The sequence below is a fragment of the Corylus avellana genome, chromosome ca2, assembly GCF_901000735.1.
Source record: "Corylus avellana chromosome ca2, CavTom2PMs-1.0".
Classification (NCBI taxonomy): Eukaryota; Viridiplantae; Streptophyta; class Magnoliopsida; order Fagales; family Betulaceae; genus Corylus; species Corylus avellana.
The window spans coordinates 11,691,116-11,708,489 of record NC_081542.1 but is presented as its reverse complement, the minus strand read 5'-3'; the positions used below and the strand labels follow the sequence as shown (position 1 = coordinate 11,708,489).

Below are 17,374 nucleotides of genomic sequence, written 5' to 3'. Positions count from 1 at the left end.
AAAAAAAAAAAAAAAACTAAAAATTAATTTTTTAGTTTTTTATTTTATTAATTTTATTAATTTTTTATTTCATTTTTAAAAGAATAAGGTCTTATATGAATATAATAATAAAAGTGTTCTTTTTGACACACTTTGGTAATTGGATGTGCCACTTTAGCACACTTCAAACTTCATGGGATTATTTTAAAAATGGTTGTTAGTTCATCATGCTTTTTTTATATTTTTTACAAAATTAAAAGTCTGAGTTTGTGATCGTAAAAACATTGATACTTCAAGCGAAGGGAGATAAAGTAAAGTTTTTCCCTTTATTTTCCTCGATTTTAGTTACCTCGCATATACGAGCACATCTATTGCTAGCATTTATTTTACAAATTGTATTTTCCCTTTTTAGCCCATGATTCATCGGATTTGTCTCTGTTGTCTATATTATAAAACAAAGCAGAGATTGTAGAGAACAAGATATAAAAACATTTTCCTCATTTTCATCTTCTTGTTCCAATATTTCACTTATCAATTTATTTGAAACAATAACGTAGCGGAAGACTACGTAATAGCAATCAGAAGCGTCTGCATCTTTGACCAAAAAAATAAAACAAGCCCGCAAGCTTAATAAAAATAAAACTCTGCATAGTATTTTAAGAGAAAATTATCTGATTTGATAATAATTCAATTAAGTGAGTTTTACATTACAAATTAGTCTATTTATAGAAGAGAAATACTTGCAATAAAGTAATGAAAGTATACTTAATCTTAATAAGGAACGTAAACATAATCCTAGTAGAGAAATAATTTATAAAATCAAATAAAAAAAATTCTCTTTTTTTAGTAGAAAATGGACTTTACCCTCCTCTTTTTTTGGGGGGAAATACATTTTATCCCCCTTCGAAGTTTGACCCAATTTTCAATTTAAACCTTAATGTTTAAAAATTTGCAATGTACAATCATAAAGTTACAAAATTTTTCAATTCGAGCAATTCGTTACTGAATTTCGTCTTCTTAGACAGAAAGTCACCACGCACGTGAGGACTTTTCTCCCAATTTTTCCAGATTGCCCAAAAAAAAAAAAAATCTGTGGTTGGCCAACTAGCCGGATTGGGGGCGAACCCCATGGGGGTTGTTCGGCCACCCCCAAGGGGCCAAATGGGGGTGGCCGAAACCACCCCCAAACCCATTGAGCTTATGCATGGTAACCAATGGGTACGATTACGGTGTGAAGCTTAATTCCTAAAGGACAAGAAAGTATTGGAAACACCGTTTTAAGAGGGAAATCTTGAATTTTTGAATCCCAAGAAGGCATTCAAAAATATTAAGATGGACACCATGACGTTTATCTTAGAAAGAGCTTTCTGGAATGGGGTCACATGCGCAATTCCAAGACTCGTAGCAAGATTTATGCCCGTTTTACTGAACACTGCGCAGTGGGTCAAATTGCAAAAAAGTCAACTGATAACGTTCGCAAGAGTTGACCAAACGTTCCCTGTTCCTAACTGAACGTTCGATGGTTTTGACCGAACGTTCATTGACTGATAAGCGCCGAATGTTGCACATTCAAGCCCCTTAATTTGCATATGTTAATTCCTTAGCATTGTTATTTGTTTGATTTTTGTTTTGTTTTTGTGTTTCAGGTTTTATTTTGTAAACCATTGAAAATCGGGCTTCAAAGGAAAAAGTTGGAGGCATTCTGGACTTAGGATCGAGTGCACCTGCACTCGAGCGCATGCAGCCCAGGATCGCGCGCACATTAGCTAAGCTCGAGCGCACATCTGCAGGATCAAGCGCACACGGGCGTACAATGCACGGCAAGAATCATTTTACAGCTTGGAATTGGTTTTCAGTCTCCCAATTGGAATAGGAGACTGACCTCCGGTTTTCCTAGGGTTTCTAGGGTTTTTAGGGTTCTCCTAATTCCTATAAATTGGCTTCTGAACATTGTAAACAGACACACTACTTCTTAAAGCTAGAAATCAAAAAATTCACTTTGAAGCTTAGAAGATCATGAACGGCTAAACCACTTGTGGGGTATTGATGTAACCATTTCCAAGCATAATGGTTTGATTGTATTTAATTTCTAGTTTTTCAAGTTACGCATGTTGATTGTATAACTTTGAGAATTGCTACAATTAATTTCTGCTCTTCATATTAAATGCAATTATTCTTAATTTTCAAATCAATACTAGTAAAATTCTTATTTTGTCTTAAAAAGTATTTTATTGTTATTGAATTCAAATCTTTCTTATTTTCTGTGATCATAAGAATGATGATTATGTAATGGTTTTTAATTGACATGCAATCAATAGGGTTAGATAGATCATACTTAGGAAAGACGGATCGTACTACACCCTAGTTTAGTGTAATTTAGGTAGATGATCCGTGCCAACCGAAGATGGGTTATGCTATTCCATTGAGTGTATGAAACTTATTAAAGAATTAAATAATTCATACTTAGGGAAGACGGGTCGTACTGCATCTTAGTGGTTAGGTGGGCGATCCGTGCCAACCAAAGATGAATTATTTTTATTTTTCAATAATGTGTTTTCTTGTTTAAATTATAACATGCATAGAATGAATTTCTAGAATTAGATATGGTTAACCCTTGATGTGCGGATAGCGGTGAAGTCAATACCCTACTCTCTCTCTCTCATATATTTACTCTCTTTCTTTTCGTTTATTTCATGCACTTTGAATTGACACAAACAAATCAAATTTCCTTTTAATTAAGTTAATTTTAATCTTTCAAATTTTGATAATAAAACCCCTGCAATCCTTGAGGTTCGACACCTTCAATATAGCCATATCCTACGGGATTCGTCCTATTGCAAGTAGTAATTTTATAATTGATATTTTTTGTCACAAAAATACCACATCACTGACCATAAGTACATACGTGTTTTTCAGAGTATTAGAAATGTACAAATAGGCTTTTCAAGCATAAGTCGAAGTAAACCGAACATTCAGGTGGACCACCCATTTGCTGACCAATTTTTGGACTGTTGGATAAGGACTAAATGCCTGACAAAAGCTGTGAACAGTACCCGAACGTTCACCCCTAAGTACTGAACATTCGCTACTTTATAGGACAGTTCCTGCAACGCCCACAACTTTTCCTACCCTATAAATACCCCTCCCCACTCGACCCTTAAGCCTCATTCGGCCTTTGTTGCCCTCTAGAACCTATGCTTAAGTGATTTTGTGAGTTGTGAGAGTTCCTGAAGGAGAAGGAAAGAGTGATTAGAATGCTATTTGGTTCGAAATGGGTTTTTGAGAGAACATTTTCACTTTCAGGCCGAATGTTTGGCTTTGAGCCCGAACGTTCGCTAGGTTGGCAAAACGTTTAGGCAAAAACTCAGATTGGACATTCTTATGTTTATGACTCGTTTTAGCTCAGGTTTAGAACTAATAATAGGTATTTTCTCAGTATTTGAGGTTATGGAGTCTCAAGGAGATTTTATGGAGAAGCCTTACGACTTGAGAGAGTACAAACTCACATGGATATTTTATATATATCAAACATGCATATTTACAACTCTCATGAAATACATTTTGGACTTCTGTGAACTCTTTTTTTATGAAAGCGTATGTTGACTAACAAAATAATAATAAGACTTGTAAAAGCATGCACGTAAAAGACGAATAAGACTAATTGCATCCTATGACATGCACATCGGTACGTGCAGGATAACGACCATGGGCTTACTATATAGGTTAAATCTATAGTCAAATGTGTGTGCTTTTATATGTGCCTTGGATCCAATGATTATTGGTGATCGGTGTAGCCATGTTTGATTGTTGATCATTATAGGATGAACATCATTAGTAGCCTGGGCCGCTAGTGATGGACGGTAACGTGCAATATTCAGGGCACTGATATTATATTACATGTCACTCGAGACAGCGCCAACCCTGTCAAAAAGTGGTAATATAGTTGAACTATGACATGATTCTTATATTACATCATATACTATATTTATATTGCATCCAAGATAAACTGTCACCTTATAATGCAGCATGTGCTTTATAAACAACTGAGTTCACTATTTAATGGAGGGTACGTCATGTGCATTTATACTCATTAATTTGTCAGTCTTACCCTTGTATTATTTCCCATTTTTCTCTATATTTATGATGTTATAGATAGTTTAGCAGAAGATGGATACTGCGAAGTATTCGGTAATTGTGCAGGACTTGATCTGAATGACGCTTAAGGACTTATTGCAAGCTTAGGCGGGCGCTCATGGTAACTAGTACTTTTAGGTTATGTTGTAGACTTAAGAGTTTTGATGCATGCTTGCATATTAAGGTATAACATGAATCACTTGGTAGATGCTCTACTTGTAATGATTAATGTTTAAAAAATCTTAATGTTTTCCGCTACTTAGTATCCTCCCTCTTTGAGGAGTACAGATCCCTGAGTCTTGTTCTTAGCAGAATAAGGCTAGGAGACGAATTATGGAGTTAATTATCAGTTAATTAATTTCTGGGGCGTTACAAAGATATTACCCCTTTCAACAGAGTTGGCGCTGTCCCGAGGGACCTGTAATACAATACTGGTGCCTCGACCATTGTATGCTACCATCCATAACACTAGCAGCTTGACCGAGTCCCAACTTAGGTGGCCCATGCTACTACTGACGTACTTTTTGTAGTGACCCACCCGTTAAGGCTGCGCTGGTCACAAAATAATCATTGGATCCAAGGCCCATATAACACATCTACATAGTTTGACTATAGAATCAAGTCTATATAGTAAGCCCATGGCCATTATACCGCACGTACCGGTGTACCATGTCATACAATGTATCTTATCAACCAGCTATTAAAGTAGTTACCAAGTTGTATAAAAATATGGACATGCTCATATCATACGCGTACTCAGTTAGCTGACATATCGCACATTTTAAAGGAAAGTGATCGTAAGTGTTTACTTGTCTCGTACGCTCACTTGAGTCATCCGACATCACAAATCCCTACTATAACGAAATATAACACATCGTTATATTTCAGATGTGTTGAAATTCATTGAGCCTTCATTATAAGTTTAACACATACTTCATATGTGTTGTTACAAATATCTACCTAAATTAATAGGCAAATAATTGTATATTTTACACGCAAGTGCACGAGGTCAATATAGTTGTATAGGGTACAAGTATGGGGTCATTCCCATGAGGATTGCTAAATTTTCTCTAAAATAAATTCCAAAAGTAAAGCAAAATAAAGATTGGTTTTGAGTTGATAATAATAAAAATGTATGGCTTTGATATCCACCACTAATTATATTTAGATAATATATCAATATGCCAATGTTTTGATCATGTTATGTGTATTTAATGTTTGTCAACCTAAGGGCATGAGTGTATACTCCTTAAGCTATAGATTTTCTTAAGCAACGAGTTAGGCATGAATGTATACTCTACCTCTTTTCTTTCTTAAAGGATTTAGCATGAGTGTATACTAAGTTGTTCTTTAAGAAAATATGATTTTGTGAAAATCGACAAACACATGAGGCCTAGAGCATGGGTATATACTCCCGGTTCCTCATGTTGATTAACCCAAGAACCCGATGTGGATTTTTTTTGTTACTTTTATTAAACCCAGGACTCTGTCATCCAAATTGATTAACTAACTAGTCCATACTACATGCATATGTTGATCAGACACACACATATGAGAAATTCATGAAAGCAGACATTAATCAAGTTAAATATCACAACATGATCATCACAAAGGCGCCAATATTGAATATTAACTAAACATAACTAGGGCTTCAATCTAGCCCTACTAAATAAATTAGTTACACGTAAGTTTGATGTTAAACATCTTCATAAAATAAAAGAAAATGAAAGAAAAAAATAACCCCGAAACTTGAACTTGAAGAGCTCCAATTCTTCTCAATGGAAATTGGTTGTCTATTCTAGAGGTTTAAGGGTCTATTTATAAACCTTATGAATACTCTAGAAACCCTAAAAATCGTAGGGTTTGAGCCCTAGTTCGCACTAAGTTACAAAACCCTAAAAGTCACACTTTCCATATCAAGGTTGGCGGCTGACTTGGCCATTACGCACGGGTGTGCTCGATCGTAGCCCGTGTGCGATCGATCGCATATATGCGATCGATCCTCTTTGTGCTGGGCGCTCGATCGCAAGTGCCTTGCACATTGTGGTCTTCACTTGTAGTGCGCTCGATCGCAGGTCCCCTGCGATTGATCGCACTACCAGAGCCTTCCATATTCTCAAAATAGCTCTTTTAAGTCCGAAACTTCTGAGATTGCTTCTTTTTCTTCCAATGACTTACAAAATCAAGGAAAACACATAAAAGAATTAAAATTGCATAAATTAATCAAAACTAAATGATTAACACATGTAAGTTAAGGGCTAAAAATATGAATATTTTAGCACTTAACAATATGCTCTCATTCATTGATCATTTCATTTACATGCATTACCTCCTAGAATTGGTGAGTGGGTTTGAGGTTAAGAATTTGTCACACTTAAGGTTGTCTTGACCTTAATTATGGTTGTCAACACAAATATGCACTCTTGTGGTCTGTGCATCACCTTTGCTTAGGTGATTGTATTATTTTGTGATTGCATTGTGTTGTATCTTTTCATGCATTTGGCTTTGTTTATACTTCTTGCCTATTGCATGCTTGTTTCCCCATTGATGATGTTTTTGAAATTTGGATAAACCAGGGTTATTCTTTTTCAAATATTTGAGATCTTTGTTTTGTGTATTTGAATGAATTAGGTACACCTTAATTTACATGCTCATGTATTTTGGGTGTACGACTGGCATTTCATTTCTTGACTCGCACTCTTGATACTCTACTTTGGATTTGTTTTTTAGGAGAATATAGGGTTCATGGTTAATGATTGTAGATCTTCCATACCTTAACATGTTGGGTTGTTTTGAAATTGCTTTTACACATGAGAGTATCTTGATAACATTTTAATTTGATTCTTGTTTCTCCCATTACATATTCCTATAATATGTGAAATTGATGTCAATTGTCTTTTGATTGTGTTAAGAGATTGTAATTGATCATTCAAATGCTGTAATTGTGAGTTTGTGCCATTTTTGTTAAAATGTACTTGAGATTTGCAACTGCCATGTTGGTTGTGGTCATACTCTTTGTCTTTGTTTTCATGCATCTCAACTTTGTTTGGATGACTTGAATTGAACATTTGAATAAAATGTGGTTATTTGAATCCGTTTGCATTCTTCATGTGCATAGTTTTCCCCTACCACGCTCATTGTATTCTTTGACACATTTTATGAGACATTTTGGCACTATATGTTTTATTACACATGATTGTTTATCTGTTGCTCTTCGTTTAATATTTTTTAACATGTGTCATTGTTATTGTTGTTTTATTCTCTTTCTTCTTGTCCTATCAATTAAGTTATTGATATGATGAGCGTATGTTCCTTTATATATCCCTTTGTTCATTATGACAAAAAGGGGGAGAAGTTGTTAGTTTTGAGAGGGAGACTTGTTGGTTATGGGGTTGAATAAAGTGATATCCAAGTTTGGTGTGGTTATTAATTGTTATTTCCCTTATTTTTAATGAATTTGTTTAATGTTTCCAGAGAACATGTACAATACACATCTTCGATCAATCTTAGTCTAGTAATGGCTTGTTAGGCTTGGGTGAGATTATAAAATGTTGGTATTTACTTAATTATTATTGTCGCTAATGTATTTTGGGTTTTGTCATTGAATTGCCAAATAGGGAAATTGTTAGGTTTATTTTGGCCTTATAAAATGATCAAAGCATATTGATAAGCGTCGAATGTTGCACATTCAAGCCCCTTAATTTACATATGTTAATTCCTTAGCATTGTTATTTGTTTGATTTTGTTTTGTTTTTGTGTTTTCAGGTTATAAATCAAGATGCAATTAATTCCATTGATTTTGGGCTTAAAAGCACACTTTGAGAAGGCCTAGAAGATATGGTTAAACTTAACCAATCATGGTTAAGTTTAAATCAAATAAAGAAAAGGATTAATTCGAAATTTCTCAAATTGGAGTCAAAATCGGATTGGATTCAATTTTGGATTCTGCATACGTCTCGGTATTTTGGCCATAACTTTCAGCTCAAATATCCGATTGAGGTGATTCAAGTGGCACTGGAAAGCTAAATCAAATTTCTACAAATCATTGTGAAATATCATTTTCCTAATTCGGAGGGACGCATTGCCAAAATTGCCCCGCAAGATAGAAACGCAATTCTGGGTGAATTCTATTCCGATTTGGACTTAGGTTTTCTTTATCATAATTGGACTTGGACTTAAATCTCCGAAATTTATAGGATTCCTAGGGCTTCTAGGACTCTCCTAAGCCTTATAAATAGGCCTCTAAGCATTGAGAAAAAACACACCGCCTCTTAGAGCAAAATTCAGTAAATTGTCTTTAGAGCTTAAGAGATCATGAGCGGCTAAACCCCTTCGTGGGGTATTGATGTAGCCCTTTCCAAGCACAATGGTTTGATTGTATTTAATTTCTAGATTTTCAATTTATGCATGTTGATTGTATAATTATGAGGATTGCTACAATTGATTTATGTTCTTAATTATTAAATGCAATTGTTCTTAAATTTCAAAATCAATATTTGTGAAATTCTTCTCTTGTCTTAGAAAGTATTTTACTTTTATTGATCTCAAATCATTCTTGTTTTCTGTGATTATGAGGATGATGGTTATACAATGGGTTTAATTGACATATGATCAATAGGATTTGATAGGCCATGCCTAGGGAAGACGGATTGTACTACACCTTAGTTTAGTGTAATTTAGGTAGACAGTCCGTGCCAACCGAAGATGGGTTACACTTATTCATTGATTGTATGTATTCTGTTATAGAATTTGATAATTTATATCTAGGGAAGACGGGTCGTACCGCGTCTTAGTGGTTAGGTGGATGATCCGTGCCAACCGAAGATAGATTATGCTTATTCTTTAATAAGGTAGTTTCTTGTTTATTTATAACATGCATATAATGAATTTATGGGATTAATTATGATTAACCATTGTTGTGCGGATAGAGGTGAAGTCAATACCCTACTCTCTCTCTCTTATTTTAAATCTCTTTTATTTTCATGCACTTTAGTTTTTAAGCAAATCAAATCAAAACCCCTTTTAATTAAGTTAACTTTGATCTTTTAATTTTGATAATTAAACCCTTGCAGTCCTTGAGGTTCGACACCCTCTTTATAGCCGTATCCTACAAAGATTCGTCCTATTGCGAGTGGTTATTTTTATAATTGATATTTTTGGTCACAAAAATACCACATCACATATGTTTGTAATTTTCCATTCTTGGATGAAAATTGGATGTTTGATAGTTCATAGAGGTCTCTGTTTTCTCGTCACGAGTGTCGTCATAACGAAACATGTAACATGAAGTTACTGTTTTCTCGTCAGGAGTTGCGTTAGGACGAGGATGTAACGAAAAGTTTTCAGTGTACACACTGAAAACACTAGGGCATGAGCTTTAGGATAATCTTTCCCATTAAATTTAAAACAATGAGAACATTCCTTATCTCTTTGTTCTCTAGCAAATGATCTAGATTCCTTCTTCAAGTTGATGTTCCCACAATGCGACATGTGATTACCCAACGTATTGATGTTGTTTCGACCAATGATAGGTCTCACTCTATAATATATCTAAGTAATCCACATTTCACATCTAAGTTCACGAATTCCTTAGGATTTAGAGTAAATGTTAAGTCGTTGTGCACATACATCATTTATTATACATTATAAACAAATGATGACTCATGTGGTCATGTTCGGTGTATAACATAGCCTTGCCAATATTCCAACATATTAAGCTGAAGCCTCCATGCTTCTCATGACCAAGACAAGTCATTTGAAGTTTAATATGTTATAGTCTAGATGGAGTTCCGAGTTCCATTTACGATTACGAACAATAAGTTTTACTCAGGACCTTTGAGTATGATCTTCTGTAATATCCACACCATCACTCAAATACAATGCATCTTAGGGATCTCATATTCATATAATTGGACAATACACAATCACACATATATACCATGCAATAATAATGTATATGTATTTTATTCTAATCAAAACATTATCCAATCAATTGGAGTTTTGGACACCATTCCCAACACTCTAGCATCCTTAAATCATAATTAGAGTGTATTTAACCCTAATTTATTCTTGGGGTATCACAAAGAGAGTGTAGAATCTTTTGAACCATTTTAACCTTGGGGACTTTTTCACCTAGACCTCGCATCGAGTTCACAATCTCACTCAACTGAGTGTAAAATTCTCCAAACATTTCATCTTTCTTCATAGTGATGATCTCAAAGCAAGATGTCAACATTTATAGTTTTGGATTTCCTAACCCCTCTTGACCCTTCATGGGTCTTTTCAAGAATATCCCAAGCTTCCTTCAAAGTTTCACATAGTGCGATATGACAAAACTCGTCTAGAGAGACACAGTTGAAAATAGAGCTTAATCCCCGATTATTCCAATTACTCTTAATAGTGTCAACTTTACTCCATTTTATCAAAGCCCCCTTAGGCTTAACAAAACATTTCTCAACAGTAATCCATATATTGTCATTCAAACCTCTTAAGTATGCTCTTATACGAACTTTCTAATGTGCGTAGTCACGTCCATTGAAAATGGGTGGAGAACTATCCCGTCAGAGTTCTCAACGACAACGTGCAAAGCTCAACAAATTCTCGAAGTGCAAAGCTCTCCAATCCTACTCCTCCCATTACAAGAAAATCTATTCTCTCTCTCTCTCTCTCTAAAAATCTGTTTGCTTGCTGAGAAAAACCTTGGGGGCGTGGAAAAGTAAATTTTGATGCTTTGGATTCTTACACGCCTCGCCCCTACCAACCCAACCAACTAGCCTTGCCCTACCCAAAACCGGGCGAATTTCGTGGTTTGAATTCGGGTAGTGGGTTGGGTCTTTCAAGCTCGCTGGGCTCGGGTCGAGTGGCTGAAAATGCCAAAACCCACCCTGAACTGACCCGTGCCCACCCCTACTCACAAACCCTGGTCAATCTCTAGACTCTGTAAAAACAATAAGCTCACTTGCTTGTCTCCTAGCCGACCATCTTCATGGAACGCATTTCCTTACTAACCCCTTAGTAGACTTCTTCACGTTTATAGAACAAATACGGTCGTAGATTGTGGAACCACAATCAACACATCAAGAGAAATGATAGCCTGAAGCTTTCACTATGTCCTCTTGAAAACAAACTTTATAGGAAAGAAATTTTACTCATCACGTCTTAACGGGAGTCATTTCGCGTTAAGACGTGATGAACAAAATACGCAAATTTGAGATATGAAATTATTTAAGTCTTAACGAGAAAGGAGTCTCGTCATGACGTGAAGAGTAAAATCATCTTAGTCTTGTCACAAGTCCGTCCTGACAAGCCATCTGGCGAGAGAACAGAGAGCTCGCTATTCAATCATGTCACGTGCTCATTATGACCAGTCATGTGATAAGAAACCAGGAAACTCGTTCTTTAGTCATGTTACGTGCCCGTCCTGACGAGTCATCTAACGTAAAAGCGAGAAGCAATCTTTGAAGTGCCGTCACGAGCCCGTCATGACACATATCTGACCAAAAAACAAAATGCTACCAAAATGCTCCTAATCTTGCACCCTTAATTCATGGTTTTAAACAACAAAGATAAACAATGGACATTTGCATTGAATAAAGCCAAACTAAAACCTAACAATAATTGTACCATATATACAGTAACTTTTTTTACTGACACCTAAACCAATTCCTTCAAATTTTTGGTATATCAAGGGTTAAAAAAAAATAAAAAATAAATAAATCAATGGATAAGGTTTAACATATGGAAGTGGTAAGTAGTTTGTTTTTTTGTCCAGATTTGCTTTGGATGAATTAATATATAATATTATAATGGGTTTGTAATTTTAAATAGATGTGGTCCTGCATGCTGACATGGGATGTGAGTCACTAGTGCGATTCTCTATGGCTGTACCCCAATAGTTACATTAAATATTTGCAACTTGTCGACAAAAATAACCATAAACAAATGCAACTTGGTCGGAGAGAGAAACCGCGTCTTCTACCATTTCCTTACTACAATCTACAACACCCAAAAAACCTACCTTTCTCACTCGGCGAGGAACTCACTAACGTGTCACCTCCACCTCTCGCCACGTATGTGTGTGTTTTCTATGAGAGCTATTTATAAATTTTTTGATCTTTGGGCAATGGGATGATGATACATGTCACCTCGGATGAGTGCCACGTCCCACCTGCTATGCAAATGTTAGATGAATATTATAAAAGGGGAAAGGAAGAAAACAAAAAGAAACAAAAAAAAGAAAAGAAAGAAGATTGGTAGCTTCATAGGTGTAATGCAATAAGATATTTTGCTAAAAAATTGATTCTTGTGCCTTATTCAATTAGGAGTGTGGGAAATCTAGTGCAAATTGGAAGCTAATTGTTGGCAATTGGTCCATGTGTCTCTTCTTCTAGTTGGTATATAACTAAAACAATTAAAAAGGAAAGGGGTAGTAAAAAAACGTGACATTAGAGGGAAAATAATTCAAATGCTATGAGAATATTATTTATCTATCTTTTGTTTATTTTCCATCCATCTCCAGCATTTTTGTTTAAATCAATTATTGATTTCATAAGATTTATATGTATAAAAAAAAGGGAAATGTCAGGTATTTTTTCAGTGTTCTCTTGGTGTCTTTTCAATGATTAAGTAAAAAAAAAAAAACTTACCTCACTAGTCCAAAGATAAAAAGTACAACACAATATTCACGTAAAACTAGAAAAATACATACGCATCACTATATTTATGAAATATAATCTTGACTATAAAATAATTTGTCAAGAGGATCCTATGAGCTCAAGATTTTAATATGAAAAAGTTGTAAAGGTATTTCTTATTCTCCATTATTGTCCTATAAAACCTTCCATAATACTTTGTGATTCCCACCAAATTACAAGTGGGATGTATCAAAAAAATAAAAAATAAAAAGTGGGGCTTATCAACCCATACTCCCACCAATCAAATTTCAGAAATCAGTTGTGGCAATCAAAAACTCTGTTTCTGTGAGATTTGTGTGCCCCCACTCTATAACTCTACGATAAAAAAATTTCATCCTTCCAGAAAGTTCCTAAGGACCACTCTCCCCTTCCATGCACCAACTTGCCAACTTGCCAACTTGCATAAAAAAATTGCAAGTTGCTTGCCAGGAGCTCTAGAACTTTCATCATAATTAGAATTTTTTAATCACCCTCTTTTGCTCAATTTATACCCTTAACACTCTAATCTTTTGCCTTCTTTGTTGTAAAACAAGAGTGTGACAGACAACCTATTTCATGTAAGTGTAACGGCCTAAACGTCCTTCCAAGAAAGAAAATGGCGTATGTGTCTCTGCTCTGAATCTTAAGCCTCGCTTTGTTCTCCTCTTTTCTTCATCGTTTTCACTCACCCTGTCTGATTTTCCAGTTTGTTTCATTGATTCTCGGTTGGGTTCTGCTTCTTTGTAACTTCGTGGCGTTGAAAGCTATATCTTTTTCAGGTCTACTCTGTTTCGTCTGAATCAGCAGCTTGGCGTCACAAACCCATTTGATTCTTCTTTCTTTTGAATTCTTTTTGTGTTGTTTTTAATCTTATTCTTTGCTATTTGCAACCAGTTGATCGAATTATATCTGGAATTTTTTGGGTATTCAATTATATTGTTCTTATCAATCTGGAATTTGCATTGGACTCTGTTTTGATTTGGAACTTAGAACAACAAATTGACATAGCAATCGAAAGCAATCAATATTTTCGGAAATGAATCCTTTGTATCCAGTGAAAGAAGACCCTTCTGGAATGGGTTCATCGGACCCGGGCGGCTACCCGCCAACGATGCCTCCACCACGGCCAAAGGAGGGCCTTCATGACATAGGACCTCCACCATTCTTGACCAAGACCTTTGACATCGTCGATGACCCATCTACCAATCACATGGTTTCTTGGAGCAGGGGAGGCAGCAGCTTTGTTGTGTGTGATCCTCATTCATTCTCCACAAATCTCCTCCGGAGATACTTCAAGCACAACAATTTCTCAAGCTTTGTCAGGCAGCTCAACACTTATGTAAGGATTCTCTTCAGCATGAAATTTTAAGTAGTTGTCTTTCATGATTCTGAGATTCTATGTTTATGGTACACTTTATTTCAATTAGATCAGAAACAAAACGAGTTGATTTTTACGCTGGTTCCTGGATGAAAGCTGAGATATAAGAACTTGTTTTCATTTAGCCCTTTGTGTTCCTAATAGTTGCATTTTGAGCCCCTTCTTTTTTCCACTTTTGTAAAGCATTGGTTGTTTCATCTTTATGCATATATGCTCATTGAACTGTGAGAATGTCCTGCTATTAGTTGGATGTTAATCATTCATTAGATTTATCATTTTCAGTATAAGGCATGGTTCTTGTAAGTGTTAGATCTATGTTCATGAACAAAAAAGATAGTATATTTATTACCTTTCGCTAGATTATTCATTCGATGTCCTCTTTTCTTCTCTTTTTCAATTGTAATTTCCCATTACAAGCTGCAGTTTTACTACCGCTACTGCTTCAACTTTCTTATCTCCTAAGCCATCTCAATGGCCGCTTCTGGATATGGGACCTTTATCAATTTCAATTTGGTTCCAACAGGTAGATATAATATATTTGGCATTACTTATTCACTTACGTTATCATGTGCAGCACATAATAGTTTGATCTTTCTTGCCAGTAGAATAACGAGTCTGCTCAAAGTTTGATGGAAAATGAAGTTGTGGAGCCGATTAGAGATTTAATTTTCATCGGTTTGTGGCACCACTGAGTCTCGAATTTGAATGTTACAGGGCTTTAGAAAGATTGATCCAGATAGATGGGAGTTTGCCAATGAAGGTTTTCTAAGGGGCCAGAGACATCTTCTGAGGAACATCAAGAGAAGAAAGGCACCTCCTCAACCTTTCCCTCCACAAGCTCTGGGTCCCTGTGTTGAGGTTGGGCGGTTTGGAGTAGATGGAGAAATGGATCGTCTGAGGCGTGACAAGCAGGTTCTAATGATGGAACTAGTGAAGCTTAGGCAGCAGCAGCAGAATACTAGAACCTACCTTCAAGCAATGGAACAAAGGTTACAAGGGACAGAAAAGAAGCAACAGCAAATGATGTCCTTCTTAGCAAGAGCAATGCAAAACCCAACCTTTCTCCAGCAGCTACTCCAACAGAAGGAGAAGAGAAAGGAACTAGAAGAAGCCATAACTAAGAAAAGGAGGAGGCCAATTGATCGAGGACCTAGTTCGGTTGGTGGTGTCGAATCAAGTCGGAGTGGTGAAGGATTAAAACCCATTAAACCTGAGCCTCTTGAACTGGAAGTATCAGAGCTTGAAGAACTTGCATTGGAAATGCTAGGATTGAGTAGGGCAAGAAAGGAGCAAGACAAAGAAAAGGAATATCTAGAGCCAGTGGAGAGTAGGGATAGAGAACTTGATGAGGGATTTTGGGAAGAATTATTCAGTGAGTCTCTTGAGGAAGAATTAAGCATAATAGGGAGTGATGAAGGAGGTGAAGATGAAGATGTTAATTTCTTGGTTGATCGCTTAGGTTACTTAGGTTCAAGCCAATAGCCAGACATTTTGTGCATTGCTACTCGTCCTCTTCAGTTCACTGCCTCGATGACCTATTCTTTGGTAGCTTTTGCTAGTTGTTTCTAATCTCTTCTTTCTTTTTTCTGAGCAATACAGGATAGGGGAAGAAATAAAAGAAAACAAATGGGAATTACAAGGATAATAACCAAAAGAACCATGTGCCGCAGCCCATTTAGCCACTAGATGAGCACAAAGATTAGCAACCAGTTGTTGCTAATCTCTCATTTTGTGTAGTTTGGGTCTTACATTGATCTGGATTTCTTGCTATTGGCAGGACAGGAGAAGTACCAAGCAGTGTATCCATGGAAATATTTGGTGTTTCTAACCCTCTATTTAACTGTTTTCCTGTTGAACGCCCCCCCACCTCTTATTGTTCTATTTCTTGGTTAGGTTGCAGGCATTGCTTCGCAGAGTATGGTAGTTCTTATCATGATTGTCTCAAGGTTCTTGTTTCTTTTCATCCCCTTGGAAACCCCCCACCGTTCAATGTCTACTGCATCATTTTCATTTATCATATCTGCCTCTTGTAATATATTCTGGCCTTAAATCAATGTAGATCGTTCGGGAACTGTTGAAACTGGAAAAGCTGTAGCCGCAAGCTCAAAGAATCACAATTGAATGTTGCTTCTGAATACAAGTGTCTGTCGGTTTGATATTTAATTTCTATGCTCTGAGTTTCCCTTTGTTGTTTTACAAATGCACAGAGCCGGTTTACTTTAGTTTCTACCATGTAGATTTTTCCGTGCCATGGCAATTTGGTTCTCATGATCAGTGGTTGTCTTCAACTGTGGCTCTAAAGTGGTAACGTATTGCATTCTTTATACCCTAACCGGACAAATCTTTTCCGAGTAATGCTATATACTACACTTCTATTTCTCCTTTATCTGCGTCAACTTTGACGTGGATAAAAGTGAAATGAGGGTGTAGCATGTAGCATTACTCGTCTTTTCCTAACGATTCTATTCATGTTGTTGAAGTCCGCCAGATGAATACAGGAGTGCTAAATAGAATAACTGGGTTGAAGTGCAGATTGTGATTCTTTCTACAATACTATAGTTGCCTCTCGACAAAGAGCAATATATTTTTCTGCAGTGTGTTATATGAATAATAAGTGAGACTTTATGCTGCAGATATTGTAACAAAAAGTGGTCGGATAACCTTGGTTAAATGTTACTTGTTCTAGGATTCAGAAGATAGTCGTTCTGTATCTGAATCGATATGTGGCTGCATGCAGCCACAACTGATTTCTGGGTGGCAATGTGAGCATGCTTACACCACTAGCTCGTGAGAATGGTGGCCAAGGCTTAGAATTAGATTATTTTGTGCTTACAGGGCAAGCTGCTAAAACTTTAGTAGCAAGAAGTTTGATGAAACTCCAGTCTTAAAGTATTTACTGTGACATGTGGATTATCCACCCCCTAATTGTGAAACTAATCTCACATTGGTGTGATACTCAAAAAGTTAGTCCCATATTGGGTGCATAAATTGTTCACGTTGAGTGGATAAATTATAAAAATGTGCTCATGAGAGCTAAGTACTCCTTACTAGATGAGACTGAGCTTTATAATTGATTTTAGGGAGCTCTAACTGCAACTTGGCTAATCTTTTTTTAGTGATAGCGCATATGTAGTTAGCACATATGTAGTTAGTGGTTTTTCTGAATCATTACAAAATAGTATTAGAGCAACCTATTAGTACAACGTGGCAT

At 36.1% G+C, this 17,374-nt stretch overlaps 1 protein-coding gene across 4 annotated transcripts; it reads left to right on the top strand.

The window, feature by feature from the left end:
- Window positions 1–13,280: 13,280 nt before the first annotated feature.
- On the top strand, window positions 13,281–17,136 carry LOC132171162 (heat stress transcription factor A-6b). 4 transcript variants are annotated; one of them, XR_009439012.1, is made up of 4 exons: window positions 13,894–14,124; window positions 14,587–14,686; window positions 14,878–16,109; window positions 16,223–17,136. XR_009439012.1 is itself a non-coding variant. In XM_059582404.1 (2 exons), exons 1-2 carry the CDS (start codon window positions 13,822–13,824, stop codon window positions 15,643–15,645), a joined length of 1,071 nt encoding a protein of 356 aa, XP_059438387.1. In that variant the 5' UTR covers window positions 13,281–13,821; the 3' UTR covers window positions 15,646–17,136. The 4 variants fall into 4 exon arrangements, 1 of the variants encoding a protein (XP_059438387.1); XR_009439011.1 differs by having other exon boundaries at window positions 14,581–14,686; XR_009439010.1 differs by lacking the exon at window positions 14,587–14,686 and having other exon boundaries at window positions 13,281–14,124.
- The last annotated feature ends 238 nt before the right edge of the window (window positions 17,137–17,374 follow it).

Excerpts from the sequence above, each read along its gene's own strand:
- LOC132171162 (XM_059582404.1), top strand. The coding sequence starts at position 13,822 with ATGAATCCTTTGTATCCAGTGAAAGAAGACCCTTCTGGAATGGGTTCA. Across the intron at positions 14,125-14,877 it reads TCAGGCAGCTCAACACTTAT|GGCTTTAGAAAGATTGATCC; the intron begins GTAAGGATTCTC and ends TGAATGTTACAG.